The sequence below is a fragment of the Nycticebus coucang genome, chromosome 8, assembly GCF_027406575.1.
Source record: "Nycticebus coucang isolate mNycCou1 chromosome 8, mNycCou1.pri, whole genome shotgun sequence".
NCBI lineage: Eukaryota > Metazoa > Chordata > Mammalia > Primates > Lorisidae > Nycticebus > Nycticebus coucang.
The window spans coordinates 6,709,213-6,726,396 of record NC_069787.1 but is presented as its reverse complement, the minus strand read 5'-3'; the positions used below and the strand labels follow the sequence as shown (position 1 = coordinate 6,726,396).

Sequence of the window (17,184 nt, the reverse complement as noted above, 5' to 3'; positions counted from 1 at the left end):
AACATGTTCATCCCTATGCAGCCACGTTCTGCACAGCTCACTGTCACCAGATAACTGAGGGGAGAGGGAGGCAGTTTGTGTTCCGGCCATGCTCCCCTCACACCCTCACTGGTGTCCTCTGCCAGGAGAATTCATGGAGAGCCTACAGGACCCAGACCTGAATGTGCGCCGGGCCACTCTGGCTCTCTTCAACTCAGCTGTGCACAACAAGCCCTCGCTGGTCCGGGACCTGCTGGACGACATCCTGCCCCTCCTCTACCAGGAAACAAAGATCTGCCGGGATCTTATCCGAGAGGTGAGGAGCAGGGCCAGGAGCTCTGGGGACGGTCTAGCTGCCCCCCTTGGGAACTCAAGAGCTTGTGCCTCTTATGCCTCACTGGTAGGGCTGTGGCAAGGGCCAGCATAAAGCTCAGCACTGCAAGTGCTGGGGCCACGTGGCCTGGTCAGGTGCTGCCCGCCACTTCCTAGCTGTGTGACCCCTGCCAGGGCAGCCTAATCCTCTCTGAACCTCAGTCATGAGCACTATGAGATAATAATCATGTCTGCACTATAAGGGTGCTATAAAGATTGAATTAAGTCTTGCCAGCGCTCAGAACCGCTGCTGGCACTCGATGGCTCTCATCTAATGTTGACATTCAGCAGTGTTCAATGAGCGCGGAGGTAGAGTGCCAGTGCTCAGAGTTGCCCCAGACATGTCTTCTGCCACCCAAGAGCTCATCATGGTCGCCTAAAGGAGAGAGAGGCCCGTAGACAGTTACAGTCCCCAACTTATAGTGGCTTAGCTGAGACCTGGGTTTTTTGTTTGTTTTTTTAAGATTAGTCAAGTGCAGTAGTGAGAAGGGGGAAAGAGCAGAACAAGGAGTTCAATCTGTAACTGTGAACAACCAAGTGCAATAGCTCACTACCTTCAGCCGGGTTTGGGGGGTTTTTTGTGAGACAGAGTCTTTCTTTGTCATCCTCAGTAGAGTAGCATTTATATCATAGCTCACAACACCTGGCAACAACAGGTGCTTGCTCAGGCAATGTCATAGCTCACCCTTGCTCAGGCTGGCTGAGTTTTTAATTGTGGTTCAGCCACTGAGTATCAGTGTGTCTTTGGGCAAGTTAGTTAACCTGTCTGAGCCTTAGTTTATGATAACATTTGATAACATTAGGATAACATGGTTCCGAAGGCCCTTGTGATGCCTGTGTACGATGTCATTTGTTAAGTGCTCAGCACGGTGCCTGGCACTCAGAGTCGGCTCAGTAGATTTAACAGTTACTGTTCATACTATTATCACCTGGGGGAAAGGGTGGTGCAGGTTGAGCAAAGGCTTGGAGACTTGAGAGTGTAAGGCACGATGTGGGGTTCAACACAGTGTTGAACAGAGATGTAGGGTCTGAATCAGGACATTCTTACACCCTGCGGCCACCTTGCCCAACCTTTAGTCCTTTTTCCCCTCCTGTAGGTGGAGATGGGGCCCTTTAAGCACACGGTGGACGATGGGCTGGACGTGCGCAAGGCGGCTTTTGAGTGCATGTACTCGCTGCTTGAGAGCTGCCTGGGCCAGCTGGACATCTGTGAATTCCTGAACCATGTGGAGGATGGGCTGAAGGACCACTATGACATCCGGGTAGGACCTGGGGCAGCCAGACACCACTGGGCCCATGCTTGTTTGTCTTTGCTCCCTACTCTGGGCACCCCCATGAAAATATCTGCGTTGTGTTCTCTGATAAAAAAAGGGACACCACGTCTGAAAGACCTTTAGTGGCAGCGTACAACTGGGGAAGCTTTCTGGAAGATGGTTTGGCAATAACCAGAAAAATTTTTGATTCTCAGCCACCCCCTTTGACCCAGTAATTTCATCTCATTCTTTTTCCTCTGCACTGACCCTGACACACATTCTGAGTTATAGGTACAGGATCATTCTTCACAGCTTTTTAGGATCAGAAACAGCTAGAAGTAGCTGGGACTACAGGTACCCACCAGCATGTCAGGCTAATTTTTCTATTTTTAGTAGAGATGAGGTCTTGCTCTTGCTTAGCCTTGTCTGGAACTTCTGAGCTCAAGCAATCCACCTGCTTCAGCTTGGGATTACAGGTGTGAGCCACCACAGTCTGGACGTGGGCTCTGGGCTTGGTGGGGGGAGCGTCTGCTTTTCTCATGGGCCCAACTCCTCCTTTCGCCCCTGTGCCATCTCACCAAGAACCCTGTCTCCTTCCTTCTGGGCAGATGCTGACCTTCATCATGCTCGCCAGGCTGGCTACCCTGTGTCCTGCGCCCATCCTGCAGAGGGTGGACCGGCTTATTGAGCCACTAAGGGCCACCTGCACCACCAAGGTAAGCCCCTTGTGAGGTACTGGACCACCTCCTGGGTCCTCGGCAGATCATTCAGTTACTGCTTACTGAGAACCTTCTACGGGCCATGCCTGTGGCTCAAGGAGTAGGGCGCCGGCCCCGTATGCTGGAGGTGGTGGGTTCAAACCCAGCCCTGGCTAAAAAAAAAAGAACCTTCTATGAGAGTTTTGAGACAAACAAAAGATACGTATGGTGCAGATGGAGTGTGAAGTGCTTCATTAGTCATTCTCTTTGCCCTATGAAGTACTTGCTATTCTTTTTAGACACGGAGGAACAGAGTCTCCAGAAGGCTGTTACTGGCCAAGGCTACACAGCTAGTAAACTGCAGAGCTGGAGTCAAAGGCTGAGGCAGGAGGATCACTTGAACTCAGGAGTTTGAGGTTGCTATAAGCTAGGCTAAGGCCATGGCTCTCTAGCCTGGGGCAACACAGTGAGACTCTGTCTCAAAAAAAAAAAAAATGGTAATAGAAAGGTAATAGAAACCTGCCTTATAAGTCTAAATTTTTAACATATGCTTAGTATCAAGTCAATCAAAAAAAACCTGATGGTGCAGTGGCTCATGCCTGTAATCCCAGCACTCTGGGAGGCGAGGCAAGTGGATTACTTGAGCTCAAGAGTTCAAGACCAGCTACTAACAATAGAAAAACTAGCTGAGCATTGTGGTGGGCGCCTGTAGTCCCAGCTACTCAGGAGGAACTCTTGAGCCCAAGAGTTGAGGTTGCTGTGAGCTATGATGCCACAGCGCTCTTTCAGAGCAACAGAGTGAGACTTTGTCTTAAACAAACAAACAAATAAACCTGATGGTTTTACAGGCCCATTACTCTGGACAGTGTCCATGGCCAAATCATTTCTAGTTTTCTCTGAGTTGTATGGCATTGAGAGATGTCCCAGTTGAGGAGGGGAGCTGTACAGCACTGCAACATCAGGACATTCTTGTAGGAGACCAAGATTGCAAGAACAGCTTTGTTCCGTGGCCCCTCAAAAGCCCACTCCATCTGGCCGCATAGAGGGTGCTGCTTGCTGGGCACTGGGATGAGTGTTTTGCCCATGATTCTAAAATCTACCATGTCTGAAAACCAAAATCTTTTTAGTAACTTGTTTGGCAACAAAACTTGACTTGAGGCAGCACCCATAGGGTCAGTGCGCAGGGCGCCAGCCACCTAAACCGAGGCTGGCAAGTTTGAACCTGGCCCGGGCCAGCTAAAGCAACAATGACAACTGCAACAAAAAAATAGCCAGGCTGTGTGGCAGGTGCCTGTAGTCCCAGCTACTTGGGAGGCTGAGGCAAGAGAATCTCTTAAGCCCAAGAGTTTGAGGTTGCTGTGAGCTGTGACGCTACGGCACTCTACCGAGGATGACATAGTGAGACTCTGTCTCAACAACATAAATAAATAAATAAAATTTGACTTGAACTGGTATGAGACAATGAACTTGAATTCCCTCCACATCTGTGGGTTCCACTTCTGAAGATTCCACCAGCTGCAGACTGAAAGTACTTGAAAAAAGAACAATAACAAATAACAGTACAACAATTAGAAAATTCAAATAAAACAATACAGTAAACAACTATTTCCATAGCATTTGCCTTGTATTAGGGGTTATAAGTAATCTAGAAATGATTTAACATTTATGGAAGGGTGTGCCTAGGTTATGTGCAAATGCTGTGCCATTGTATTACAGGGACTTGGCATCCACAGATTTGATTTTATTTTTATCTCAGATTAATATGAGGGTACATGTCCACAGATTTTAGTATCCTCAGGGGTCCTGGAACCTACCGCACCAGATACCAAGGACAACTGTAGTACGGACAATCCTCATATTTTTCATACATTTAGTGGAGAAAATAATAATGTACTTGAACACAGGGTATGGTACTAGATCCCACTGGGAATGTTATCTGCACAGTGTTACCTTCTAAGAACAAAAGGCTTTTGGAATCCTGGATTCCCAAGCACATCTGGCCCCAAGGATTTCAGAGAAGAGAGTATAGACCTGTGTTGAATCATTTAATCCTTGTAGCAACCCTGTGAAGAGGAGGTTCTTATTTATAGTTGGGGACACGAGGCTCACAGAGGTTGGAAAGTCCTGGAGGCAGAGCCATTGGGGCCAGGACTTTCCAACCCCAATGCTGAGCTCTTACCCAGAGTTCTTTGGGAAGAGCCCAGTGTAAGGGATTTGAACTTTATTCCATAAGCAATGAAGGAATCACAGAGATTTTCTGTTTACGTGGAAGATGGTGAGAGAGTAAGGAACAGACACACGGGAGGCAGTTCTGGATGTTTACTCTCCCGCTCCATCTGTAGAAGGGATTGCCCAGCAGGGACTTGAGTGTGTTGAGAGGCTGCTAGAAGACTGTCACTCTGCATTCTTTCAGTCTAGTCTAGGGTGCCCAGAGCCAATTTTACACATGGTTAAGTGTAGGCTGGATCCCTGCTGTCCATGAGAGGAGATAACCAAGTGAATACAGTACTTGTCACTATCTAGTTATTATCACGATTATTATAATATTATTGTTATTTTATTATTATTATTTTTTTATTTTTATTTTTTGCAGTTTTTGGCCGGGGCTGGGTTTGAACCCACCACCTCTGGCATATGGGGCCGGTGCCCTACCCCTTTGAGCCACAGGCGCTGCCCCAGTATCATTATTATTATTTTTAGAAACAAGGTCTTACAAGGTCATCCAGGCTGGAGTGTAGTGGCATGATCACAGCTCTCTGCAGCCTCAACTTCTGGGCTCAAGCTGTCTTCAAGTGCATGCCACTGTGCCTGGCTAATTTTCATTTTGTTGTTGTTGTTCTTGTTGAGATAAGGTCTCACTGTGTTGCCCAGGCTGGTCTTGAACTGATGGCCTCAAGTAGTCCTTCCACTTGGCCTCCTAAAGTGCTGGGATTACAGGCATGAGCCACCACTGGCCTGTCACAACAATAAAGGTGGGCTGTTTAGATTGGTCAGAAGTTCCTCAGAAATGCTGAAACTGATTTGAAGGGCAGAGAACCAGCCTGTGGGAAAGTCCAGAGGTGGAGTTGAAGAAATCACTCTGGAGACCTTGGAGCAGGCGAGTTGCAGGCTGGGACTTAAGGTGGGGAAGACCACAGGGGCCAGAGAGGAAGCCCAAGACCAATGAGAGGCCATGGTGCAGGCCAGGCTCAACACAGAACAGCTGTTTCTTCCATCATTTCCCACTTTAGGTCAAAGCTGGTTCCGTGAAGCAGGAGTTTGAGAAACAAGATGAACTGAGACGCTCTGCCATGAGGGCAGTGGCCGCCCTGCTGACCATCCCCGAAGCGGGGAAAAGCCCCATCATGGCTGACTTCTCTTCCCAAATCCGGTCCAACCCTGAACTTGCCACCCTCTTTGAAAGCATCCAGAAGGATTCTGCTTCAACCCACAGCATGGACTCAATGGAGCTCAGCTAGTCCTCCCCAGGCTCAGGTGGGCTCTCACTTAAAAGGAGCCTTCCCAAGCCTGAGGCCTGGCCCTCCTACCAATATAGGCCTCAGGCCTCTACTTTTGTCCTTCCTTTATTATACTGGGGGCCTCCTGCTCCTGGCCAGCGCCTACAGTGCCTTCTCCAGGGACCCAAACTCACTGGCCCCCAGCCAAGCTGCAAGGATGCCAAAAGTTGGGCCCCTTAACTCAGGACAGTCATCCAAAGAAATAGGGGATTTTCCAGTGACTCTTCTTGCTGTACTCCATAGCCTGATCCCTTCAAACAGGGAGTCCCCGCTTCACAAACTAGTGCTTAGAGATAGGCTGTGCTCAAAGCTGCGGAAGGTTAGAAGGCAGCAACACCACCCCCTCCTCTCATTTCTTCACTGCATTTGGTGTGGGCTGTGGGACAGTTAGGTCCCCACTGGGCATCTCAAAAAGCCTGCTATGTGAGTTATTCACATTTTTAAAATTGAAAATGCTGGCCAGACGTGGTGGTTCATGCCTGTAATCCCAGAACATGGGAGGCCAAGGCAGGTGGATTGCCTGAGCTCACGGTTCGAGACCAGCCTGAGCCAGAGTGAGACCCCCTATCTCTAAAAAATAGCTGGGCTTTGTGGCGGACGCCTGTAGTTCCAGCTACCTGGGAGGCTGAGGCAAGAGGATGGCTTGAACCCAAGAGTTTGAGGTTGCCATGAGCTAATATGCCATGGCACTCTACTAAGGGTGACCAAGTGAGACTCTTATCTCAAATAATAAATAAAATTTTAAAAAAATTGAAAATGCTTCGTTTCTAATTGGCAGTGATGCATCAGAAATTCAGAAGACATTATGGGTATTTTTTGGCAAGAGAATGGATGGGGTAAACAACTGAACTAGCTTGGACCTAATGTTGAATTTCAAAATACTAGTTAATTGAAACAGTAAACTTTCGACTTAAATAGTTGGTTTGTCCTTTGAGAAAGGTTTCAAATATCATTTCTAATTTTTAGTATCGAAGACACAGAAATAAAAGTGAAAGGCCAAAGTATTTTCTGTTATATCCCAGATAAATAAATAGATCTTAAATTTACCTTTTTTTTCTTTTTTAATCATTTTCTCTACATAATTCCTATCCCCAATGGCTGGACTCTCCAATACACTTCCCAAGTCAATTTAAAGAAATCCTAAAGATGGGGCGGTGCCTGTAGCTCAAAGTGTAGGGCGCCAACTCCAGCCCCAGCCCCAGGCCCATATACCGGTGGCGGTGGTGGGTTCAAATCTAGCCCCGGACAAAAACTGCAAAAAAAAAAAAAGAAATCCTAAAGATGACCATTTCACTCCACAAGTAAGACTAGGTTTTAAACAAGATAGCCTGTGAGATGCAGTGATTTTCAACCGGTGTGCGCAAAAAATTTTAAAGCTCACCAATTATTTGTAAAGAAGTTCAAAGCACAGTAATTCTTTTTTACCCTTTCTTTGATCAGCATAATTGTGCCACAGTTTAGTTTCAAGTGTGCCATGAGATAAAAAAAGATTGAAAAACACGGATCTAATGGGATGCCAATACTGAGTCACACTGGCACACCTGGAGAAGTATTTTACCTATTGTGGCCCGTGCAATAATTTCTGCTGGGTTTATCAGGTTACATCCTATAAGCACTTGTCTTGTTACTAACAAGTACCACATGCCATATCCCTTGTGACCTGTACTACTACTTAACCATTTATTGGAAAAGTAGACAAAAAAAAAAAAAGGGGTGGTGCCTGTGGCTCAAGGAGTAGGGTACTGGCCCCATGTACCAGAGGTGGTGGGTTCGAACCCGGCCTCGGCCAAAAACTGAAAACAAAAAAAAGGGAAAAGTAGAATCACAACCACATAATTGAAAGTGATGCTAAATTCTAGCTATCTAGGGTTTAGGACTATAGTTAAAAAGGGTATTTAGTTACGTTAAATTTGGAGTACCCTAGCCTGGGCAATTGTTGAGACCTTAGCTCTTAAATTAGCTGTGCACAGTGGCACGTGCCTGTAGTCCCAGCTAGTCAGGATCACGTGAGCCTAGTTCAAGGCCAACCTGGGCAACATAGCCAAACCCGTCTCTTAAAAAGCTCATGCCTGGCTCAGCGCCCAGTGGTTACGGTGCCAGCCACATACAAGGTGGGTGGCAGGTTTGAACCCGGCCCCGGCCAACTAAACTGCCAACAACAAAAAAATAGCCAAGTTGTGGCCGATGCCTATGGGCCCAGCTATTTGGGAGGCTGAGGCAAGAGAATCGCTTAAGCCTAAGAGTTGGAGGTTGCTGTGTGAGCTGTGACGCCACAGCACTCTACTGAGGGCAACAGAGTGACACTCGTCTCAAAAAAAAAAAAAAAAAAGACAAGCCTAATAGGGAGACCCCTCTCTAAAAATAGGCATTGGGGTGGCACCTGTAGTCCCAACTATTTGGGAGGTTGAGGCAAGAGGATCATTTGAGCCCAGGAGTTTGAGGTTGCTGTGAGCTGTGATGCTATAGCACTCTACTGAGGGTACAAAGTGAAACTCTGCTCCAAAAAAAAAAAAAAAAAAATTCTGAGTAGCAATCAACAGGCCTAATTATGACCAGTTACAACTTCACATTCTGGGAAAATTATCCCTGAAACAGCACCTGAGAAAAGGACTATGAAAGTGACAAAAGCAAAGCAGATCACACAGAAGAGCAATTCATTCAACGTCCTATTGTTGTTCTGAATGGAAGTTAAAATATGCTATTTAGGAATCCCACAAAAGTTTAAGGGAGTAAGAAATTCATTGATATTTGCATGCACATTATCTCAATTTCCATAAGAACCACGTGGGCTGTCACCCAGTTTTACAAAGTAAGGGTAGGGAGACTTGTCTGCTGCTTGGGAGTGGCAGGCTGCTTCAATCAAGTGTCAGAGCCTACCTTGGTGTGGGAGCCAAGCATCTTCCCCTCCCCAACCCCCACTAAAGCTTGACCAACTCTGGGCATCTACAACAATGTTCGCTGCTCAAGGATGTAATGTCCTTTACAAACCCCTTACAAATGAAGATTCCAAAGGGTTTTACAAGAAAAGAACAATCTGTGACAAGCTGTCAAAGTCAGGAGTCTGAAGACTAAAAAGGAAGGAAAATGCCAGATGGCGGTATTTATGGTTTTATTTAAACACAAATAGCATGTGCACATCAGCTGTCTATTCATTTTCTTCACTGCGCAGCCTGGCATTGGGATTGGTGACTCTGATGGCCAGCTGGGCTGCTCTTTCCACAATGGCTTTGCGGTTCTTGGAGGAAACGTTGTGAGCAATCTCTGCACAATAAGATCTGGAAGAGAATGAAGTGGGTTGTAAGAAGCAAGACAGCCCTGAAAACACTTAGAAAATTCTACAGAGAAGGCAATGGTTTTTGGTCACTTTACCACCATGCAAAGAGGGCTGCTTGGTAAATAGCTGCTGCAATGACACCCCACACCCCAACTCCCCTGGCTCCATGGTGGCAGTAGTGAGGCTCTTGCAGTGACAAGGCTTCCATTTACAAAGCACTTTGTCCATTCTCATTTAATCTTCACAGCAGCCTTCCAATCCAGACATTACCCCCACTTTACAAATAAGGAAACAGGCCCATACAGGAAGTGAATTCCTAAGTCACAGCAAGTGACAGATGGGGTCAGGATGAAGCCAGGCTCACACTCCAGGTTCTCCCTCAGTCTTGGGGTGCATGGCCTTGCCCATGAAGTTTTGGAACTCTCTGCAAAGAGTCCAAGAGTAGAATCCAACTGTCTGAAATGAGCCAAGGGCTCCCAGCTTGACTGCTGAGGATATAATTCAATTTGAATGCAATACCTCTTTCCTGAGTAGCTGGTGTGTGTGCTAGGCAGTGCTGACTCCTTACAACTTTTTAAAGGGCAGTTAATGCCACACCCCAGTTTGATAACTTATTAGCCTAACGAGGACATCTCCGTAAAGTGATTTATGAAACCGTCCAAACAATGTGTTAAGAACAGACATTTCACCTCTGAAGCAACTTCAGCACACAGAAACAGGACTGTCGGGCCAGGTGCAGTGGCTCACACCTGTAATCCCAGCACTTGGGAGCCTGAGCTGACAGGTTCAAGACCAGCTTGAGCCAGAGTGAGACCTTGCCTCTAAAAGTAGCCGGGCATTGATGTACACAGCTATGATTTAATAAAAAATAAATACATAAATAAAATAAAAATAGCCAGGTGTTATGGCAGGCACCTGTAGTCCCCACTTGGGAGGCTGAGGCAAGAGAATCGCTTAAGCCCAGGAGTTTAAGGCTGCTGTGAGCTGTGACACCATAGCACTCTACCAAGGGTGACAAAATGAGACTCTGTCTCAGAAACAAAAAAGATGAAGCAGGACTGTGATGAGGCAACTAGTATACAGTTTTTTTGTTTTTTTTTTTGAGACAGAGTCTCACATGTTGCCCTCAGTAGAGTGCTGTCGCATCACAGCTCACAGCAGCTTTGAACTCCTGGGCTTAAGAGATAGCACTCTACCAAGGGTGACAAAGTGAGACTGTCTCAGGAAAAAAAAAAAAGAAGCAGGACTGTGATTGAGGCAATTAGCATACAGTTTTTTCTTTTTTTTTTTGTGATGGAGTCTCACATGTTGCCCTCCGTAGAGTGCCGTGGCATCACAGTTCACAACGACCTTCAACTCATGGGCTTAAGCGATTCTCTTGCCTTAGCCTCCCAAGTAGCTGGACTACAGGTGCTCACCACAACGCTCGGCTATTTTTCTTTTTGTTGCAGTTGTCATTGGTGTTTTAGCTGGCTAGGACTTGGTTCGAACCTGCCAGCCTCGGTGTATGTGGCTGGTGCCCTACCCACTGAGCTATGGGCACTGCCAAGCATACAGTTCTTTAATCTGCAGGAAAATAACCTTAACAAGACAGGGGACCAAATCCAAAGAATTTGTTTTATATGTAAGTCCACTTAAATTCAAAGTGGCTGTATTTTAAAATATTTCTGTTAAGATTTAGGCTGCATTACACTTTTCAATTGATTTTCTTATCCAAAACCCCCTCATCCTTGGTATCTGCTTAGTAAGGACAGAATGTACCTACCACTTAAAACGCATCTCCCTACTTGGGCATCTTCCTGTACTGCCCACACGCCCATCACTTTGAATGGACACAACATTCCATTTACTCTACCATTCGCTAATTATATCTTCCATTGTTCCCAATTGGTTATTGCTGCAATGACCAGGGTTTTTTTTGCTGGGGCTGGGTTTGAACCCGCCACCTCTGGCATATAGGACTGGCGCCCTACTCCTTGAGCCACAGGCACCGGCCCTGCAATGACCAGTTTTATAGTTTCATTGCTTTTTCAATTCTTTAAGGCCAAACGTTCTAAAATGGAGCTTATAGATCAAAGATCAGAGATACAGAGTATTTCTATGGATCTTAAAAACACTGCTAAACTGCTCTTAAAAACATATGGGGGCTCGGCGCCTGTGGCTCAAGTGACTAAGGCGCCAGCCACATATATCTGAGCTGGCAGGTTCAAATCCAGCCTGGGCCCACCAAACAACAATGGCTATAACCAAAAATTAGCCAGGCATTGTGGCGGGTGCCTGTAGTCCCAGCTACTTGGGAGGCAGAGGCAGGAAAATCACTTGAGCTCAGGAGTTGGAGGTTGCTGTGAGCTGTGATGCTACAGCACTCTACCCAGGGCGACTGCTTGAGGCTGTCTCAAAAAAAAAAAACTGTATGGCAACCAGCCAGCAACATCTGCACTGCAAATGAATAATCACGTTGGCTACCTCAAGGGTACTGAGCTGTATCTGTCTTTCACAACCTGCTCACTGCAGTTTTAGCATCCACCATTAATTCCTACACTTGATCTTAGCCAAAAGGCCGAGAAGCAATGCCACCATTAATTCCTATGTTCATCCCTTCTTTTTTTTTTTGTGGTTTTTGGCCAGGGCTGGGCTTGAACCCGCCACCTCTGGCATATGGGACAGGCGCCTTACCCCGTTGAGCCACAGGCACCGCCCTGTTCATCCCTCCTTATAGAAATTTCCAGAGTTTCAACACCTGGTTAAATTTCCAACCTTGGAAGGCAACAGAATCAGAATACTGATTTTGTTCTTTTTTTTTTTTTTTTTTTGAGAGAGTCTCACTATGTTGCCCTCAGTAGAGTGCCATGGCCTACAGCTCATAGTAACCTCAAACTCTTGGGCTTACGTGATTCTCTTGCCTCAGGCTCCCAAGTAGCTGGGACTACAGGCGCCTGCCACAAGGCCTGGCTATTTTTTTACTGCAGCTGTTCAGCTGGCCTGGGCCGGGTTCAAACCCGCCACCTACGGCATATGGGACCGGCGCCCTACTCCTTGAGCCACAGGCGCCGCCCTTTGTTCATTTTTTTACTGTGTCTACCACCACCATAGACAAAAGACCTTCATCAACACACTCATACATAGACATTATCAGTTAATCATGCTCTCTCCATGTTCCAATTTATTTAGGAAAATCCAACTTTTTGGCTTCCATTTACCAGGAAGGGAAGAAAATAAACTGCCCTCTGCTTAACCAAAATATACCATCCCCTCCAGACTCATCCTCAGAACACCTAGAACTCTGTGTACCCTCCACACACTCTTCCATCCTACACCTTTTTGTAAGTATTCTCTCTGCCTGCAAAGTCTTCCTCTGCTTTCTCCACCTGGTTCACCTGGCTCTCAAAGCCTCCTGCCACAGTCAGGTAGCAGCTCCTCGGTTCCTATGGCATTCTGGAGCTGCCCCTTACCACAGCAGAGTAAAGTACCCTCTAAGGTCTGAGGCTACGTTTGATCTTGGCCCTACCCCAAATAAAGCAACATCCTGGAAATTACTGCCAAAAAGATATTGCAGGGTCAACCAAAGGCCCTTCTTCTAGTCTTAGATCTCTACACAAGAGAACAAAACCTCTCCAGCAAAGGAAACACCTTGAATCCCCAACAAGCATTCTTTGAACCCCTGTAAGAAAATGACTTCAGGATTGGTGCCCGTGGCACAATGGTTACGGCGCCAGCCACATACACCGAGGCTGACGGGTTCAAACCCAGCCTGGGCCAGCCAAACGACGATGATGACTGCAACAAAAAATAGCTACATGTGTGGCGGGCGCCTATAGTCCCAACTACTTGAGAGGCTGAGGCAAGAGAATCTCTTAAGCCCAACAGTTTGAGGTTGCTGTGAGCTGTGACACTACAGCACTCTACTGAGGGCAACAAAGCGAGATTCTGTCTAAAAAAAAAAAAAAAGAAAAGAAAACGACTTAACAACTTCGAATTTCCTCAGAGAATGTACAACTATTCCAAAAGCATCCCAGAGATCTCCAACTCCAGTCAGAAGTGTTCACATAGGAACAGACTTCTGACCCTAAACCCAGAGGTGGGACCAACTCACTTGTTGCACATCAGCAGCACTTCCAGCTCCTTGACGTTGTGGACGAGAAACTTCCGGAAACCACTGGGCAGCATATGCTTTGTTTTCTTGTTGCTCCCGTAACCAATGTTAGGCATCAATATCTGGCCCTTGAATCTTCTCCGAACCCTATTGTCAATACCTCTGGGTTTCCGCCAGTTACGCTAAAAGAAATATACAGCTGGGTTAGTGCCTGTGCAGACTGCCAGCTCTTCCTTCTGGGGAGGAAAAAAGCAGCAAACACAAAGGAAATATGCCAAATAATAGTTGTCTTTGTGTAACAGAACTTCACTATTGTTTTTTCGAGACAGAGTCGCACTCTGTTGTTCTAGTTAAGAGTGCAGTTGCATCGTCATAGCTCACTGCAACCTCAAACTTGTGGTCTCCAGTAATCCTCCTGCTTGAGCCTCCCGAATACCTGGGACTACAGCTAATATGCCATGACATACAGCTGACCTTATTTAGGCACTGGGTCTTGTTCTCGTTCAGGCTGGTTTCTAATTCCTGAGCTCCCACTTAAGCCTTCCAAAGTGCTGGGATTACAGGAGGGAACCACTACACCTCATGTTCACTATTTTATATGCTTTTCTGATGGGAAAAAAGAAAACAGTAACTCCAGGATTTAGCCACCAGAAGTAGAGACACACACTCTCACACTCTGAAGCAAGTGAATAAGATTCTGATGGGATGTGATGACGAGTTTTCTCGTCTATAAAATAAGGATCATCTACCTCCCCTAATGTCATAAGGCCACCTGAAAAACACAATAGAAATACAAACCCCTCTAAACACATTAAAAAAGCAAGTATACCTCTGCATTTAAGTGTCACTTTAGGCCGGGTGTGGAGGCTCACACCTGTAATCCTAGCACTCAGGGAGGCTGAGGTGGGTGGATCCCTTGAGCTCAGGAGTTCAAGACCAGCCGGAGCAAGGGTGAGATTCAGACTCTAAAAACCGCATGGTAGTGCCTACCTGTTGTCCCAGCTACTGGGAGGCTAAGACAAGGATTCCCTTGAGCCCTGCAGTTTTGAGGTTGCTGTGAGGCACGATGACGCCACAGCACTCTAACATGGGGCAAAAGAGTGAGACTCAGCTTGTTTTTTTTTTTTTTTTAAATAAAAAAGCACTGAGGTACCAGTAAGGCACATTCAGGGAAACCTGGCTGTCTACAGAGCTCTTCCACCAACCACAAACCCGTTCATCTGCCAAAGATAATCCTCCAACGAGGTGATGTCAGGAACCTGATAGCCTGTTAGGAATGCCTTTCTTCACCCCAACACCCATTCTCATCCCAAGACGATATACCTTAATTTTGACATATCGATCTGACTGGTGCCGGATAAACTTCTTGGTCCTCTTTTTGACGATCTTTGGCTTCACAAGAGGTCTGAGGGCGGCCATGATGCCTTTAAGAAAGAAGCAGACCCAGTTAAAGAGAAATCCTGGAAGGCGGCTTTCCTGGCCAGAGCTGTTGTTGCAGAGTGTCTTCCAATCACCAGCTACAGAACAAGCTGGGAATGGAATGGGTACCTCTGCTAGGCTCGCTTTCCCTCCTGCTTCCGAAGCTGGCAGAACACTAGAGGCTCTCCAGATGCGATCCCAGGAGGTCAGGGGTCATCTCTTAGAGACCAAGAAAGAATGCCCACAGCTAACCTAAAACAGACCCCAAAACCTTCTCAGCTTGCCAAAAGACAGTAAATCCCACCCCACTAAGTGTCCCAACACCCAGTCAATTTAGTTGCACAGACCCCCGCCGATGCACTTGAACCTGAGTTAGTTTTCCCTCCTATAAAATGGGGTTGACACTGCATGCCGAAAGCTTGCACAGTGACAGTCAGGAAGTAAGCGTTTATTAAAGAAAAACTTAATAGTTCCCCTAGGTTGCTGCTCTGCAATACCGCCAAAACACAGTATATGCAAATTATGACGTACTTACAAAATCTGTAAAACTTTAAACTTACTGCTCTACCTGGAGAGCTTCAAGAACCAACGTGTACCTTCCCCAACGTAGTCTTCCCAGATACTCATCATTTTTCTGTTGCAGCACCCTCTTTGTTCTATTCCCGGCACTCAACCTACTTTTTCTGTGTGGCACACAGTATGCACGCAACGAACCACACATCCAATGAACAAACGACTGCCCCCTGGAACTATGAAGGCAAGGGAGCCGTTTTCAACTTCATATACCCAGAGATCCTAACTCACTGCCAGAATTTCTGTTAACTGACAAAACCGGCCCCGTAACTTTTTTTTTTTTTTGGCGGTTCCACAGCAGCAGTCTGATAGCCAGGAACGAAAAGAAAGAGCGTCGGGATAAGGCAATGAAATACTCGTGGGCATTGGTGAGCACAGTGACCCAGGCACTCGAGCTGAAAGCTGTCAAACCACGACACCTCTTGTTTCACGGCACGGGGGATCCCTGCAGTCTGGCCCCAGCTAGCACCCCGCACCGCTAGAGATCAAACTGCCTGCAGCTCTGACTAACCTGGCCCCACGCGGCCTGCGCAGGAGAGCAAACGGCCTCGGTAGGCAAAGCCCCTTCACCCTCCGGGCCGCTTTGCTATTCCTGTACACGCTCCAGCAAGCCGACAACGACAAAACCCATATAGGCAACCTCGCGAAAGGAGAGGCTTCTTCACCAGGGCAGGCAAAGAGGCCCGATGGAGACCGCACAAATGCGGATGGTTAACGATTAAGACTCACCGAATAAGAGATGGCAGCCACCTCCGTAGGTAGCGCCGAGGAAGAGAGTGGAAGGTGGCACGCAAAGGCTGATGGGAAGCAACCACTACGGTCCTGGCAGGGAAAAGAGCATTTCCAGCTCCGGGTCCTTTAAAGAAAATAAAGACAAGCAAGAGAGATAATGCTGCAAAAATACTGAATATACCTGTGTCTTATTCGACATTAATATCTAAGAATAAAGCTGAAATTTTGCACGCCTTTGGGTCTACACAGAAATTTGGATTTCTTTCTTGGCTAAGACCTGGCGGGGTGGGAGGCTACTTCCGCCAGAAATTGAAGCCACAGCTTTTGGACTATTTCCGTCCGCCTTTCTGCTACCTGAAGTGCGCCTCTTAGTGGGCAGGAGGAAACAAAACATAGACCTCCTTTTTTTTTTTTTTTTTGCAGGTTTTGGCCAGGGCTGGGTTTAAACCCACCACCCTCGGTATATGGGACCGGCACCCTACCCCTTGAGCCACAGGAGCCACCCTAGACTTCCTAATAATGGAAATTTATACAGTAAATAGTGATGAGACTGTAACAGCTAACGTTCAACGGGATTTACTAGACTTATCACAATTCTGTAAGAAAGTTCTATTTTTCTCTCCATTTTACATATGTGGAAAGTGTATTCTGGAGATTTGACTCCACTCTCCACACTTCAAACCTTGAGGCTAAACTGGTTTTTAAAACAGTTGTTCTTAAACCGGGCGCAGTGGCTCACGCCTCCCAGCTCTTGGGAGGCCGAGGCAGGTGGATTGCTTGAGCTCAGGAGTCCAGACCAGCCTGAGCCAGAGTGAGACCTTGTCTCTAAAAATAGCCAGGCGTTGTGGCGGGCGCCTGTAGTCCCAGCTACTTGGGAGGCTGAGGCAAGAGAATCGCTTAAGCCCAAGAGTTTGAGGTTGCTATGAGCTGTGACACCACAGCTCTACTGAGTGTGACGTCACAGCGCTATGAGTGTGAGGTAGGGAGACTCTGTCTCAAAAAAAAAAATAGCGGTTCTTGATCTGTTTTGCTTAACTTTTGTTTTTAAGATTAAGGTGAAAATCAAAAGGGAACAGTGGCTCACCTGTAATTCTAGCACTCTGGGAGGCTGAGGCTGTTGGATTGCTTGAGCTCAGGAGTTGGAGACCAGCCTGAGCAAGAATGAGACCCCATATCTGCTAAAAATAGAAAAACTAGCTGGGTATTGTGGCAGACACCTGTCCTCCTAACTACTCAGGAGGCTGAGGCAAGAGGCTTGCTTGAGCCCAGGAGTTTGATATTGCTGTGAGCTATG

At 46.9% G+C, this 17,184-nt stretch overlaps 2 protein-coding genes and 1 non-coding gene across 9 annotated transcripts in view; 1 reads left to right on the top strand and 2 right to left on the bottom strand.

Moving 5' to 3' along the window:
- Positions 1-6,630, top strand: part of CAND2 (cullin associated and neddylation dissociated 2 (putative)) — a 36,092-nt gene extending 29,462 nt beyond the window's left edge. For both annotated transcript variants that reach the window (XM_053599194.1, XM_053599193.1), the window contains 4 exons: positions 126-295; positions 1,449-1,613; positions 2,213-2,320; positions 5,533-6,630. In XM_053599194.1, coding sequence (XP_053455169.1) covers positions 126-295; positions 1,449-1,613; positions 2,213-2,320; positions 5,533-5,760 — 671 coding nt within the window. In that variant the 3' untranslated portion in view covers positions 5,761-6,630. The remainder of the gene's footprint in view (positions 1-125; positions 296-1,448; positions 1,614-2,212; positions 2,321-5,532) is intronic.
- A 2,261-nt stretch (positions 6,631-8,891) lies between these two features.
- Positions 8,892-15,958, bottom strand: RPL32 (ribosomal protein L32). Of its 6 annotated transcripts, none has more exons than XM_053599188.1 (5): positions 15,888-15,929; positions 14,715-14,837; positions 14,490-14,590; positions 13,167-13,348; positions 8,892-9,074 (listed from the first exon to the last, which is right to left on the bottom strand). In XM_053599188.1, exons 3-5 carry the CDS (start codon positions 14,583-14,585, stop codon positions 8,945-8,947), a joined length of 408 nt encoding a protein of 135 aa, XP_053455163.1. In that variant the 5' UTR covers positions 14,586-14,590; positions 14,715-14,837; positions 15,888-15,929; the 3' UTR covers positions 8,892-8,944. The 6 variants fall into 6 exon arrangements, with proteins under 6 accessions (XP_053455163.1, XP_053455164.1, XP_053455162.1 ...); XM_053599189.1 differs by lacking the exon at positions 15,888-15,929 and adding an exon at positions 15,670-15,875; XM_053599192.1 differs by lacking the exon at positions 8,892-9,074 and adding an exon at positions 9,395-9,497.
- Positions 14,654-14,793, bottom strand: LOC128593020 (small nucleolar RNA SNORA7). Its single transcript, XR_008382206.1, has one exon. It is a non-coding gene; the product is annotated as a small nucleolar RNA SNORA7 (small nucleolar RNA).
- Positions 15,959-17,184: the final 1,226 nt, after the last annotated feature.

What these genes read in the sequence shown, in the direction of transcription:
- RPL32 (XM_053599187.1), bottom strand. Translation starts at nt 14,585, where the DNA reads ATGGCCGCCCTCAGACCTCTTGTGAAGCCAAAGATCGTCAAAAAGAGG. An exon ending in ATCGATATGTCAAAATTAAG is followed by an intron (nt 13,349 to 14,489) that starts GTATATCGTCTT and finishes TATTTCTTTTAG; the next exon opens with CGTAACTGGCGGAAACCCAG. An exon ending in GTGCTGCTGATGTGCAACAA is followed by an intron (nt 9,075 to 13,166) that starts GTGAGTTGGTCC and finishes ATTCTCTTCCAG; the next exon opens with ATCTTATTGTGCAGAGATTG.